Here is a 14,907-nt window from a genome sequence, read left to right as displayed (position 1 = left end):
ACAATAGACTGGAGAAATTGTGCTTTTGTTTTGCCTTACTTAAATAAGGGTGTGGAAAGATAGGAAACTGATTTGAAGGTTTTATTGGTTGATTAAATACTATAACATTAACAGTAGTTCAGTCAAAGGTTATGTTAAAGAGTAAAGAGTGTTGCTACTAAAATGTTTTACATTTTTGTACTAAATTCTCCGTGGTTGCGTGGTATCGAAAATGGTATCGAGTATCGAAATATTTCAAAATATCGTATCGAAGTTGAAAAATCCAGTATCGTGACACACACACACACACACACACACACACACACACACACACACACACACACACACACACACACACCATTTCGTTCCTACAGTGTTCAGCTGGGGACTTAGCTGGGGGCTGCCTCTAATATACAGTAGCCTACTACAGACAGTAGTCCTGTCTATCTGGAGGCTGGAGCTAACTGTTAGCGAACTTGCTAAGAGCAGGGGAAGGTTGCGTCCTAAAGGCACCTGCAGATGAGTAAGTCCACACATTCCACACACACACACTCATAGTCTCACACACAGTGAGCTTGAGCTCCGTTCCTGACTTTGAGCTGAGCTCCGCTCTGGGCTCACCACGCTAATGTTGACAAATGACTCTGAGATGCGGAGCGCAGAGAGAGTGCTACTGCTACGGAAGCCTCAAAGGTTACAAAAAAGGCAAGGCGTTAAGCGGTAAAATAATTAACACCGTTAATAGGTTGATGCGTTAATTAGTTAATAACATGTTAACTTGGACAGCATTAATATATATATATAGAAAAGGAGAGAGGACCTCTGGGAGGAGAGGAAAGAGCGAAGGCAACAGAAGGTGGCATCAGCACCCACAGAGGCAGGCACACCTTACATCTGTGGAAACTGCAACAGAGACTGTCACTCAAGAATCGGACTGTTCAGCCACAGCAGGGCCTGTAACCCATCAACAGACTAATCCCTGGCGCATACTCCATTGTCTTGCGAGACAGAAGGAAGCCAACAAGATATATATATATATATATATATATATATATATAGTCCTGTTATTAAGAGAGTGCCCTTGTTTACAATTTTAAGTTGTTTACATGTACAGTTGTGATACTGCATGAATCATATCGTTGAAATTAAGGTTGATTAAATAGGCCTACTATAACATTATAGTTCAGTCAAAGGTTATGTTAAAGAGTAAAGAGTGTTGCTACTAAAATGTGTAACATGGGTGAATGTTCAGAAATTCGGAAGATGCACACGATGCTCATATAGCAGTTCAAACTAGCGTAGCCAATTAAAATAAACATTTAGAACAGAACAGCTCTATGTTTTGATAATAATCATTGATATAGCCTAGTGTGTGCTCATAAATGAGTCTCCCCGTCTCATCATTTTAAATCATTTTAGAAGGCCCATTTTCACTTTAATTTGTCTATACATGACAATAAAGGGGGTCTCTAGCTAATCTATTGTTCTAAAGGAATTTGTAGCAATCATTTAGGTTTCAATGGGGACTCTAGTATAGAGGGTATGCGCATGCATAAAGTGAATGGCAAATCGAGTGGCAAAGTGAGTGGAAGATTGAGTTTAACATTGTTTAACGCTGTTTAATGCAATCAGATAGGACTTTTCTGTTTGGTGTATGGCAGGGTTCCCCAATTAGTTTTCCCCAAGGGCCAAATTATTTCTAGGGTACCAAGCCGAGGGCCACAACATTGCAGGGGGCGACGGTGGCGTTCCCGCTACCCCAGCGACAGTTCAGATATCGTCGTTGTCGGGTGAAAATCTTGTATGTCCACAACCGTCTGATTCACATATATCATTTTAAAAATGATTTAAATTAGTGAAAACAGCCGATCTACAAGCACACAACTGTTGTGTGCTTGTAGATCTGCTGTTTTCACATCTTTTGTGCGACGGCCATGTATGATGAAGCAGGGCTTTACTTTGCGAAAGAACATACTAATTTGGAGATACGAGGTTTCCACCCGACAACGACGATATACGAGTGTTGTTGCTGCTCTTATACCACCATTATTACTGGGGTGGGTGGGGGCCAGACAGTAGCCCCCCGCGGGCCGCCTATTGGGGAACCCTGTCAAGTCCAGAAAGTCATTATTTTGACACTCAGTATAGGGGTTCCCGCATAACTTCCTGGTATGATGATGACATCACACGCATACCCAGACGGTAGAAGTTGGTAGTATAACTTGGATAAGTGATGAAGAACAGGAAACAACTTTAAAAATTATCTTGCCCCGACCTGGAGGATGAAGCTGGATGCAGTGCAGGTGGCCCAAAGGAGAAATAAAAGGGTGACCCAGTTTTTTATCCAGCCAAGGTTTTCATGTTTGGTGGTAAGTAGCTGATCTCATTAATTTAATCTGTCACTTTCGTCTGTGTGCGTGTGTGCCAATGGAAACCCATAATATAATGTAATGTTTCTTTTTCCAGGGAGATCATTCAGTTCAATAGAGGAAGATGAGCGGATAGCGCCTATAATTAAAGCGCTCCTGGAAAGCAGACAGCGCCTATAATTAAATCGCTCCTGGAAAGCAGACACAATATCAGCCTGGCACACTTGGTGAGGTTGGCAAAGGGGAATCCTGGATCCTTTGGTAGTCTAGTATTTCAATGTGCCATACCCATAGCGATATACAAAATGGAATGGCTCCAGGGGCATGCAAGTATGAGCTACCAAAGAACCTAAAAGAGTACATTCTGTGTCATGTTAACACTGTGTTTCCCGGTAATCACAAAGCCAACGAAAGGGAACTGTCAAAATCAATGAGTACCTCCGTAAACCTAGGACAGCGGCTGTAACTGCACGTTTGACAACTGCTAAATACACAAAGCCTTCTGTTTAAATGCATTTTATGTGCCTTTTATTACCCTAAAGTTTTCATTCATGCTGGCAGAAGTCATTATTTTTTGGACCTTGTTTTAGGTCAGACGAAAATCCCATGTGCCATAATTTGCATAATTTTTTCTTTGCACTTTTGTCATCTGCTAGCCTATACTGTATGTATGCATATTTCTTGTATTTTGTATTTCTATGTTGTTTGCACAATGTGTAGCCTACTATGTACAGTTCCTCATTTTAATTACAAATAAATCTGTTGCAAATGGCTGAAATGACTGTGTGGTTTTCTTAGTTACAGTATCCTGTCAAACCATCTCTTCATTTTGAGTCAGCAGCCAAAGACGTGGCATTTCGTTGTGGTGTTTTTTTCAGCTGGACTGTATCTCGAACCGTTCTTCTGGAAAAGGACTGTAACTCGAACCGTTCATCTGGAAAAGGATTGTACCTTGAACCGTTCATCTGGAAAAGATATCAAGATGTGGAGAGGAGGATTCCGGTTGAGCACTACAATCGTGGCAATAAAACTTAAGACTGGTGACTTAATTGGTGCGGACTCGCAGGGCACTGACAAGGACAGTTACCTGCCTTTCTTCCATGGCAAGATAACAGAATTTGGCGACTCCCTCAGCGTTGCCAGTGCAGGAAACTATAGGGGGCATGGTGAAATGAAAAGACGAATCCATGGCCTTCCAACCCGGAGGACATGGCTAAAATGATTAAAGAACACTACTCGAAGTACTCAACTGAAAAACCAGAAGTGTGCCACATAGTGGCTGGACCCAAAAACATGTGTGAAGTCTGGTCGCTTGAAAAGGGCTTTGATGCAAATGTAGTGGGTTGAGCTATCTTTGAGTCATGTGACTCCCCTAATCACCCAATATGCTGAACAGCTGAGACACCTAAAATGGAGCCACACCCGGCCAGCAGAGTAGCTGGCTGGCTTGTGGTTGCCTGGTGGTATTGGGTTCTAGGTGCTTGAGTCATAGAAGGTATGTTCTGTTCTCACCTTTTTATGTTAGCTGATATGAAGTTCTGGGCATAATATGAATGTTTGATGTTGCAGGCACGACAGTGGGATGTGCTGCCATTTCCCCCCACTTGTCATTAGGTCTACTAGCCTCGTATGCTCTGCATGCGGTGCCACTGTCTAGCTCTTGATGTTGACTTGCCTTGTGGACCAGCCAGAGCACTGACTGCGTGGACCCCTCCACGCCATGGCTTCGTATGCGTTTGCATGTGGTGCCGCTCAGCTCCGGGTGGCTCATGATGCGTGGCCTCACCAGGGTGTGACTTCATGGCCTCTCTTTGTACTACTGTGACTCTCAATGAGGTAAAGGTCTGCCTGTATTTGTATTGTTCTAAATTGTTTCAATTTGTATTGTCTATTAATTATGTATTTGTTTTGTTAGGAGAAGCTCCGTATTTGCCTCTGCTGTTTTTGTCCTCTTTAATTTAGTTATTTTGTTTGGGTTCATTTGTTTAACTTGATTTTGTTTGTGTAAACCAGCTGTTTATTTCGTTAGATTAATATTTAAACAAATAGGGCTGATATATCATTGCCAGTGGAAGGGTGGGCAGAGTTAAGTCCGAACAGGTGGTTGGTCACAACGGGTGTTGTACTTGGGGGTTTTAGTGCTTTTAAATACTAGTGCATGATAACATGTCTGCATGTTTTTCCTGGTTTTATTGTGTGGCTAGTGTGTGTTTCTCTTTGCAGTGTGTTGGCGTGCGCTCCTCTGGTGGCGGTTTAACCCTCCCCTCACTCCCCTCACCTCCATGCCACCCTCCTGTAGAGGACACCTTTGCACACCTGCCCACCTGGTTGCCCATAGCCCACACAGGTTATTTTATCCTTGATATACTGATGCTATAATTGTAATAAAGTGACACCTTATGACAATATTGCTATTTTGTATTTAAATAAATATACATATTTCTAACGGGGCAGAAATACTCGCCAAATTGACGGGCCCTTACCCCCACGCCAGGAGAGTAATCCTCTCCTTCGCCATTGACTGCCGCGACTCGCCGGCCTCGTCGGAAATCTTCCGTCATACGCTCAGACGCCTACACAACCTAGCCCGGGAAAAATTCCCCAACGCTTCGGTCTACATCCCCCTCATCACCTTCTCGCTGAACCATGTAACGTAACCCATTACATGGTTCCACCCCGCCCTTTGGGCCATCGATCCAAGACCCGACACCCCGTTCCCGGTCGCCCGCACACCGACTCACCGAGCACCATTGTAAATAGCCCGTTGCCCCTTCCCCTTTTTGCAGTCCTCTATACCGTCCCACCCCGCCCTTTGGGCCACCGACTGAATCATTTTTCCTTTTTCTTCCTGAAAAAAATAAAATAAAACCCTATCCCCTCCCAAACAATGCAAAGTGCTAAATCTAACCACCTCTTTCCATCTGTTACACAGCTATTCAAGAAACGGGTCAGTGTGGGGCAGAGAATCCTGTCCACAGAAGACGTTCAGTACCTGACCAACTCGGATGCCAACTTCGTATCTGACGAGGAGTCAGATGAGGACAAGACGGCCTATAGAATTAAATCGCCTAAGTGGAGGGCCGCCCGGCTTTCGGTGATAATGGGGGCCTGTCAGAATGCCCTCGATGACAACCAAAAGAAAGGTATGGAGCCGAAGTCCACACCTGCACGCAACTCCTATGGCGAATTTAGCCGAAGAGCTCCCCCTGCTGCACAAGAGAAGGAGATGTATCTTCTGCACAACGAGGAAGCCTCTGGGAGTGGAGGGCAAGCTGATCTCTCTGCAGCGGAGTGAACTTAAAACGCCTGCCGCTCATCAGGGACGACAGAGTCCAGGTCGATGCGTATCCTGGAGCGACGATCCACGACGGGGCAGAAATACTCGCCAAATTGACGGGCCCTTACCCCCACGCCAGGAGAGTAGTCCTCTCCTTCGGCATTAACTGCCGCGACTCGTCGGCCTCGTCAGAAATCTTCCGTCATACGCTCAGACGCCTACACAACCTAGCCCGGAAAAAAATCCCCAACGCTTCGGTCTACATCCCCCTCATCACCTTCTCGCTGAGCCTATCCCTCAAAGAGAAAAGCACCCTACACACGATCAACGGCCTGATCTCAGGCCGTTTCAACATACATTTGCTCACACACGTCCACCAAAGTGTAAGACACGTGGGTCCATTATGGGCTACTTCAACATTTGTATTTGAATCAAACATGGGCACTCTGCTTAAGTATTTTCATGGAACCCAATATGTCCCCTCACAAATGGCTAGAAAGTTCCTCTTGTGGAGAGAGTTGCCACAAAGAGTTAAGTAGATAACAAGTCCAAAGGTTCAGTGACAGTCCTTTGTAGAAAAAAATAACCTATAATGAACGAAGAACAGAAAAATGTAATGTAATAAATGAAAGTGTTACAGGGTTTGGCCATCCCCTTGTGAGAGCAAACGTCACAAATAGACATGCCATTGAGAACTTGTGTGGATCTGTAGGTAACCGCTTTACTGTTGGTGGCTGCTTTTGGTCATATCGTTTTTTGATTGATGAGGTTCTATATCAGGGGTCCTCAAATACAAATCTTGAAGGTCCAGAAATATTCTTTTGAAACAGGTCCGGGTCCGGAAAAAAAAGGCGAAGGCGAAATAAGGCGGATACATTAATACAGTATGTACTGTATGTATGTATGTTTATTATAATCATTAGAATTGTTTATTTTAATTATTATTATTATTATTTGGAACTTTGGAAATCTCAGTTGGAACTGTTACCCCTGCTACCCGATGCTGGATAAGCGGTTGAAGATGGATGGATGGATGAATGGATAATTATTTATGCATGTAGAGTAGGCTACATTATTTACATTTATTGTGTAGCAATAAAACACTGGCTTATAGTTTAATTATTGGAAACTAAAGAGCATAAATGCAATATTAGGGCTTGTCGTTCAGAATGGAAAATAAAGTGAAACTTAGCGTGAGGGGGAGAGGATTACTTGACATTCAGTTGACACACGTACTGCACAAGCCATACTGTGCTGATTGCCTATGTCAAATGGCCAGTCAAATCAGGGTCAACGAGTCATAGTTATTAACCTAACACAGCCTAGGATAGCTGGCAATAATATGCGACGACACATCACATTGTTAAAGACGCATGATCACGCATCGCGAGTTTCGCGACCATTTCTCGTCTAATGCAAGCAGTTGGAGCCTTACATCGTGGATATTAATGTGTTGCTGTTGTCCTCTCCAATTGAACAGCCAAAGGTAGAAGATCTCTAAGTTATTAATCCAGTGGGAGCAATGGTTTCCAAGAGGTTTTAGCAACTTTTTCAGGCAGCGAGCGGCATGAGTGTGTGGAGAGGGGAGGGGAGGGGGGAGCAGCATGGAGAGCAGACTGCTTCGGAGGGAAGGAAAACCTTTGATCTACAAGCCCACAGCACGTTGCACCCGCGACGCTTTGTGGGCTTGCAAATTGGCGTAGGGGACGGGGTGTGTCTTGTGAGCCTGTGTATGTGTTTGAGCGAATGAGCACACACCCACGCACACACAAACACAAATCACACACAGTCAGTCCGATCGTCAGATACAACTGTGCGGAGATTTCTCAGAAATGTGCCGCGGTCCGGACGGAGGTGCGCCTGGGTCCGGACATGGACCGCGGTCCGCCTATTGAGGACCCCTGTTCTATATCATAGTGAAACGTATGAAAATATAAAAAAAAGATCAAGCGGTGCAGCGTGCTTGAATGATGGCACATTTTGCTTGATTCACAACCTTTTGGTTTTTAAAACATCAAAGCCCTGCAACTTGTGAATGTGAGAAACATTCTTATGTTTTTTAGTTGAGATGCTGAAAACAAACAGAAGGCCAGTGTGTAAAGACTTGCAAGTTAGACAATTAAACAAAAAAACAGAAGCCATTCTGATCGGCACCCCAAATCAGGTCAAATCATCCACAATAACCAGCATCACATTTCCCGGCCAGAACCTCCCCCTCTCACCAGTTATCACCAACCTGGGTGTAAAAATGGACCCCCAGCTGACTTTTGACCCCCACATTAAACACCTTGTCAAAACTTCATTTTTTCATCTCAAAAACATAGCCAGACTCTGTCCCACACTCACTAAAAGGAAAAACGACCAACCTACATACTATGGGGGACCGGGCTTTTTGCTCAGCTGCTCCTCTGCTGTGGAATGCCCTCCCTGACCACCTGAGAGCACCACAGTCAGTGGACGCTTCAAAAGGGGACTTAAGACCGTTCTTTTTAATAAGGCATTTGCCTAGAAGGACCTTTTTTTGGTTACCTTTGGTGCTTCTTAATCCTCTCTTGTGTGCTTTTACATTTTTATTTGAGCTGTGTAAAATAGGTGTGCACTGTTCTTAATTTTCTGATTTAACTGTTTTGTACCTTTTGTAGTCCTTTTTATTAATCTTTTTGTTGGTTTTGTTTGCTTCTGCTTCATTTATTTGCCATTTTAATGTAGCACTTTGAGATTTTGTTTCAAAATATAAAGTGCGTTACAAATTAAATGTATTATTATTTATTATTAAGTTGGGGTAGAGAGTGATTTCATCAAGGTTGTTGAGAAGACTGGTAATGTTTGGGCGATCTGGCCAAATATGGTCCAGAAGAAATGTGTTCTAGTTGAAGTTGATCAGTTGTATGTTATCCCATTGCCGAATGTGCATGAACGTGACTAGTCTGATGACTAATGTGCACGTGGTACTGCGATATGACATGTAACATTTGCTCACATTTTCTTGTAGGCTATCCTGCAAAAGAAAGATTGTGCATGTGGTATCTTGTGCGATGACATGCTACACTGTCTGTTTTTGATGACTAAATGATAACCTGTTAGGACTGCACCTCAAATCACATCTTAAAGGAGTAGTTCACTCCCAAAATGACTTTTTTTCTGTTGATTACTCACACCATGGAGACTTGAGTTCAATAATATTTGTTTGTATTTGTCACATTCCTAAGTGAAAAATTAGATTATAGTATATTTACCTCCATTGATTCTGGATGGGGACCCGAATGCATTTGGGTCCCCATCCGGAATCAATGGGGGAACATTTATTGTAATTAATTGTTTGTCTTACACATATATTATGAGTAATCAATAGAAGACAAGTCATTTTTGGGGTGAACTACTCCTTTAAAGCTGCCTATAGTGTACCATGTGATCCAAGATGGCCGTGGTGTGACTGTGTTCAATGACAAGCAAACAAATTCAAACAGTGCATAAGAAGTCCTCTTGCTATAGTATAAACCGTCCACCTGACTTTGTTTATGTCATATCTGCCCACAATGGCATTTGCTATTTATTATTTTAAGGCAGATAAGACGGTAGAATGGTTTGGTAGTATAACTTGGATAAGCGATGAAGAACAGGAAACGATTTCAAAAATAATCTTGCCGACCTGGAGGATGAAGCTGGATGGCTCAGTGTCAAGTGGCCCAAAGGAGAACAAAAAGGGTGACCCAGTTTTTTATCCAGCCAAGGTTTTAATGTTTGGTGCCAATGGAAACCCATAATGTAATGTTTCTTTTTTCCAGGGAGATCATTCAGTTAATAGAGGAAGATGAGCGGACAGCGCCTATAATTAAAGCGCTCCTGGAAAGCAGACACAATATAAGCCTGGGAAAATTGGACACTGCACAACCACGACAAAGCGAAACATTCTGTTCGGTGACCATGCAACGTCCAGACATGGAGCCCAAACAGTTCACAGAACCTGAGCTGGCACACATGGTGAGGTTGGCAAAGGGGAATCCTGGATCCTTTGGTAGTCTAGTATTTCAATGTGCCATAGCATATAGCGATATACAAAATGGAATGGCTCCAGGGGCATGCAAGTATGAGCTGACAAAGAAACAAAAAGAGTACATTCTGTGTCATCTTAACGCTGTGTTTCCCGGTAATCACAAAGCCAACGAAAGGGAACTGTCAAAATCAATGAGTACCTCCGTAAACCTAGGACAGGGGCTGTAACTGCATGTTTGACAACTGATAAATACATGAAGCCTTCTGTTTAAATGCATTTTATGTGCCTTTTATTACCCTAAAATTTGTATTTATGCTGGCAGAAGTCATTATTTTTTGGACCTTGTTTTAGGTCAGACGAATATCCCATGTGCCATAATTTGTATTTATTTGTCTTTGCACATTTGACATCTGCTAGCCTATACTGTATGTATGCATATTTCTTGTATTTTGTATTTCTATGTTGTTTGCACAATGTGTATTATGTACAGTTCGCATTTTAATTACAAATAAATCTGTTGCAAATGACTGAAATGACTGCGTGGTTTTCTTAGTTACAGTAGCCTAGCAGCAGTTTATTATGTAGTAATAAACTACAAATTGAGGTCTAAGCAGAGATGGACAGAGTACTTGACCCCAGTACTTGAGTAAGAGCACAAATACTACTGGTAAAAGTACAGCAGTCAAAATGATGCTTGAGTAAGAGTAAAACTAAATAATAATAATAGTGAGCACTATCAACTGCACCACCATGCCCCTCTCTATCAATTGCATTTTAGGAACAATACTAAAATTAACAGACATCCTTAAAGTACTCTGTACTTTTCAGCCTTCCTAGAAATGTACTCGAGTAAGAGTACAAAATTTGTCTTGGAAATGTATTCGAGTATGAGTAATAAGTATCAAATCTAATAGTCAGGCAAAGTACACTTAAGTACAGTAGGCCTACTCAAGTAAATGTACTTGAGTACTGTCCACCACTGGGTCTAAGGACCCCCAGGGGTTTGGGATTTTCAAAAGCATTCCCAGAAAAGTTTTTTCTTTCATGAATAAAAAAAAAAAAAAAAAAAAAAAAATGTTTTGCTCCAACAATTTCATGAAGAAATCTATAAATTCCATAAATTAGTAAAAGCAGGATCTACAAACGATGCATTGTTGTGAGCTTGTAGATCTGTCGTTTTCCCTATAGTTTGGGTCCCAGGCAAACAATTAATGTCTCTTGGGTCTCGAGCTTGAACGTCTGGGAGCTGACAGTTGAAGAAGGAAAATGGGATGTTAACCGCCTAACCCTTTAACATTATACAATCTCAAAAGAGATCCCATGTTTAACATTTTAATTTGATTTCATGTTTCTCATAGACGACTAAAGTGATCTCAGCCAGAAGAGACAAGCCTTCATTGAAGGTGAAGACATATGGACATCTGCTGGAGAAGACAAGAGGAAGGTTAAGCCTAGGGCTAAGGACACTGAAGAGATGGTATCGCTAAATGACATCATGCCACATTAATTCTTAGAAAGAGAGAACGTTTCTATTTGATCTAATCGAGTGTCACTGATCATATTACTTCAACTTCCCCCATTCTGTTTTACTACATATGATTTGCCGTGATGTAGACGTGATGTTGCTGTGATGTACATATCCATATTTGGGCATAGCAGTGGAGGAAGGCCATATTTGGAAAATATCCTATGATGTCATAGTATCCTCTCTGGTCTGCAATATAGGGTTAATAATAACAACAACAATGATAGTTGTCAAACAACAGTCCAGAATGGGCGTCACTGGAAGCACGTTCGGACTGGACAAAGAGGAGAATGTCCCAATCTCCAAAGGATTGAGGGTCTCAGAAGAGGTCCTCCAGCGGATGCGGGAATCCCAGGGGTTTTCACCACCACCAAAAAAACAACAACCAAGTCCAACACCAACAGGGCCATCTGTTGCAGAAATACGTGAGGAAATGCACAGAAAGGTTGAGCAAGAGGTGCAGGAGCAGCTTGCCAGAATGGCACAGGGCCTGGATACTCTGACCCCAGCACTACTCGTTGAGAAAGGCAAGACCCAAGAAGAGTCGGAGAAGGCCAAGTTACTGGCCAGCCAGTTGGAGAGGAAAGAGAGAGAGTTGGCAACGACCTCGGCCTTCTATAAAGAACAATTAAAAACCCTGGAGAATAATAACCTTGAGAACTACAAGCAGGCTGCTGAACAATTCAGCCAGGCAGCTAACAAGGCAGAGGCTCGCATCCGGCCCCGGAGAGGCACAGAGGCAGTATGCAGTGAGTTGCAGGGCCGTGTGTTCCAGTGCTACAAAGACAACCCCCAGAATTCCCTACTGTGCTCCAGCCTGGCCGAGAAGTACATGTCCTGCGTCCATGAAGCCAAGAAGAGCATGCTGAGCAACCGCGGCTGAGGGCTGAGCAATCAGCGGAAGGGGAACCAAGAGGAACATGTCCAAATTCAACCACCTGTCATTAGTGTGGTTGCCCCGCAGGTCAAGCAGACTAGCCTGATATCAGACTCAGCTCACGCAGTAGTCTGAAACTGTGCCCTATTCTGAGCGATTTACGGGGGAGGGACTTTTTTGCGAGCGTGCACGCGCGCATCCATGCGTGAGTGATTGCGACGCACGGTGAACGAGACGCACGGCGGACGTGACGCACGATCGCGGAGTGTGCGTGTGATTGTGTGTGTGTCTGTCTGTGCCAGTGACTGTTTCCACACAGAACTGCGACCAGAAACATGTAATCAACATTAACAGCTTGGTGAAATCAGTGCGTGCGTGTGCGTGTGTGTGTGCGTGCCTTCCTCAGCCTGTGTGTGTGTGAACTTCGTTTGAATCGTTTCAACTGCTGCGCGGATTGTATATTCGTGAGACCCACCCCACTCCCTGCGCTCATTGGTGCAGCTGAAAATAAATGCTGATTCATGTACTCAGCTCCAGACCAGAGACACAGTCCACTCTGAGAGTGGGCGGGGTCTATGGTCTGGAAGCAGGCTACAAGCAGACTATAGTTCTTGTCTAGTTTTCTCATCGTCTGAATCTGTTTCCCTTCACCCAACCAGACATCACGATACCTTGATATCGTGTTGTCATCCTCTTTCCCCTATCTGATTGGCTGTCGTTGCCAATCAGAGTGAGATCATAATATCAAGGCGTATACGGTCATACTGTAGGTGGTGTGGTCGCTCCGCAGGGCGACCAGGCGATAGCTCTTGTGTAGCTTTCTCATCATCTGATGTAACGTTTGTCTCCAAGGGCTTTCCCATTGAAGTACGTGTCCGTGTTACTCATCATCTGCTGTTTCCACTTGCGATTTCCAATTGATTCTTTCTAGTTGTCTTCAGTCCCTCTCTGTCCGTCCGTCCGCCCCTCCATCCATTCATCACTAAGCACATCCCTCTTGTTTTTTGGAGTGTATTATATCTTGAGACCCGTCGCTCCAGTGTCCCTCCACTGTATGATGATGAGCTGATGTATTGCTCAGCCACCTGCTGACACCCAAATAAATCCCAGTGATCCAGAGAGGATAACCATGTAGGCTACACCTCAGACTTTAGTTAATTAACTATTTAACAACATAATCATCAGGTATTATGATTATACTTGGAGAAAGATTTTTTTTTTTCAACAGAAAGTGACACTTATGTTGCAATGATTTTTTCTCTTCAATGTCCCGCGATGCCATGGTCTCCATAGACTTCCATGTAATTTATAGTGCACGGATTGCCTAGATGAGGCACCACGTGTGTGCACACTGTTCACAGCTTTCAAACCAAAAAATCCGCTTGGAAATCCGTTCAGGCATTCATGATTTATCAGCCATTATGTTTTCTTCAGATGTAAACAAACATGGCTGCCATGTTTGAAAGAATGGGTTGGTATGGGGGTTAAACATGCAATTTCGCGATCGCGATCATGCCTAATACATTTCTGGAGGTCCAAAAAACATTTTTGAACAAAAAAGAAAAAAAAAAAGAAAAAATCTTCAAAAACGGCCCAAACTCGGGAAACTCTGGGTTGGCACAGGGGTGGTACCAATACAAACTCGGGAAACTCGGGGTTGGCACCATATGTGTTAAAATCAAGTTTTTATGTGTGCCAGGGCCCCGTTATCTCGTCCACAGACAAGTTAACTGTTACCATGGTTACCAGGTGAACAGGTGCCGTGGTAGCTGGTGATAGCCTGGTTGCCAGCCTGTGCACTCCTTTCCGTGATTTGTTTTGTCTCTCCGCATCAGTCTGGAAATGAATCAGTTGACTCGCATTTCTGAACGTCCGTTGTGACGTAGCGAGGTCGTTGCTGATTGGGTGTTGTAGCTACCCTAATCCTACTCTGATTCGTTGGAACGGAATCAGCCAGCCAATACAGACTGGTGTATTTGTCCGGCCCCGCACCACAGACCAATCAGAAGCCACGGATGTGTGAATCCCACTTCTATGTCCCACCTCCCCTTGGAGGTGGACTCCTGTCCAGACTGTGATGCAAAGCAAACAAATCGTGGAACAGAGCGAACAGGCTGGCACCCAGGCTAGGCTGATGAGTGAAAACACTAAGGAATCTACTTCCATGAGTTATATATATTATTTGAAAGGTTCTTGACATGGTGGTGAGGGAAATCAGGATCTACGACTCTTCGCGAGACTATCAACTTAAGAATGACGAAATGGCCGTCTTGACGTAAACTATTTAATTTTTTACTGAGTGAAATGACCTCTCAAACACGCACACACAAACACACACAGAAAGGCAGGCAGCCGAAGACAAAACAAACATTATTTTTGCCCGACCTTTTTGGAGGGAATAAGATGCAATAATATTGTTTAAATTGTTCTATTACAGTGAGGCTTTTCAGGATTTGGTCCCCCAAGGCTTCAATGATTGGAGGATCATAATCCGAAGAATCAGTGGAAGCAAGAAGATGTGTTTAACTGCGGAGTGTTTTGCTGTGGTAAGAAATACTAGACCAGGTCAACCTGGTTGTGCCAGACCCCCTGTCTGTCATCATCATTTATGACATCATGCCTTTTGTAGGCATGTCATCATCATGTCATCATCATATATACCCTTTATATAGAAAACCAGGACAGACAGACAGACCGACATTTGCTTATGTAGGCCTACCCATTTCATGGGTCTGGCAATTACTCTAATACTCTAATGCTATGTTAGAGAACAAAAATAATTTCAGGATGAGGGAGGGAAGACCAGAAGAAGGAGAGTAAGAATGGACATCCCTCCTGGATCACCTCACAATTTTAGAAGAAGGGACCAAAATGCCAGAAGTGCCA

General features: G+C 43.5%; 1 protein-coding gene across 1 annotated transcript; it reads left to right on the top strand.

The window, feature by feature from the left end:
• Positions 1–11,364: 11,364 nt before the first annotated feature.
• On the top strand, positions 11,365–12,027 carry LOC308295967 (MICOS complex subunit MIC19-like; the record flags this gene model as incomplete). The annotated part of the gene is made up of 1 exon (XM_080739070.1): positions 11,365–12,027. One exon carries the CDS (start codon positions 11,365–11,367, stop codon positions 12,025–12,027), a length of 663 nt encoding a protein of 220 aa, XP_080595196.1.
• Between the last annotated feature and the right edge of the window lie 2,880 nt (positions 12,028–14,907).

Source organism: Nannobrachium achirus, assembly GCF_963921795.1.
Source record: "Nannobrachium achirus genome assembly, chromosome: 2".
Lineage (NCBI taxonomy): Eukaryota > Metazoa > Chordata > Actinopteri > Myctophiformes > Myctophidae > Nannobrachium > Nannobrachium achirus.
Note: the sequence above shows the minus strand (reverse complement) of the source record. Positions and strands in the feature narration are given on the sequence as shown.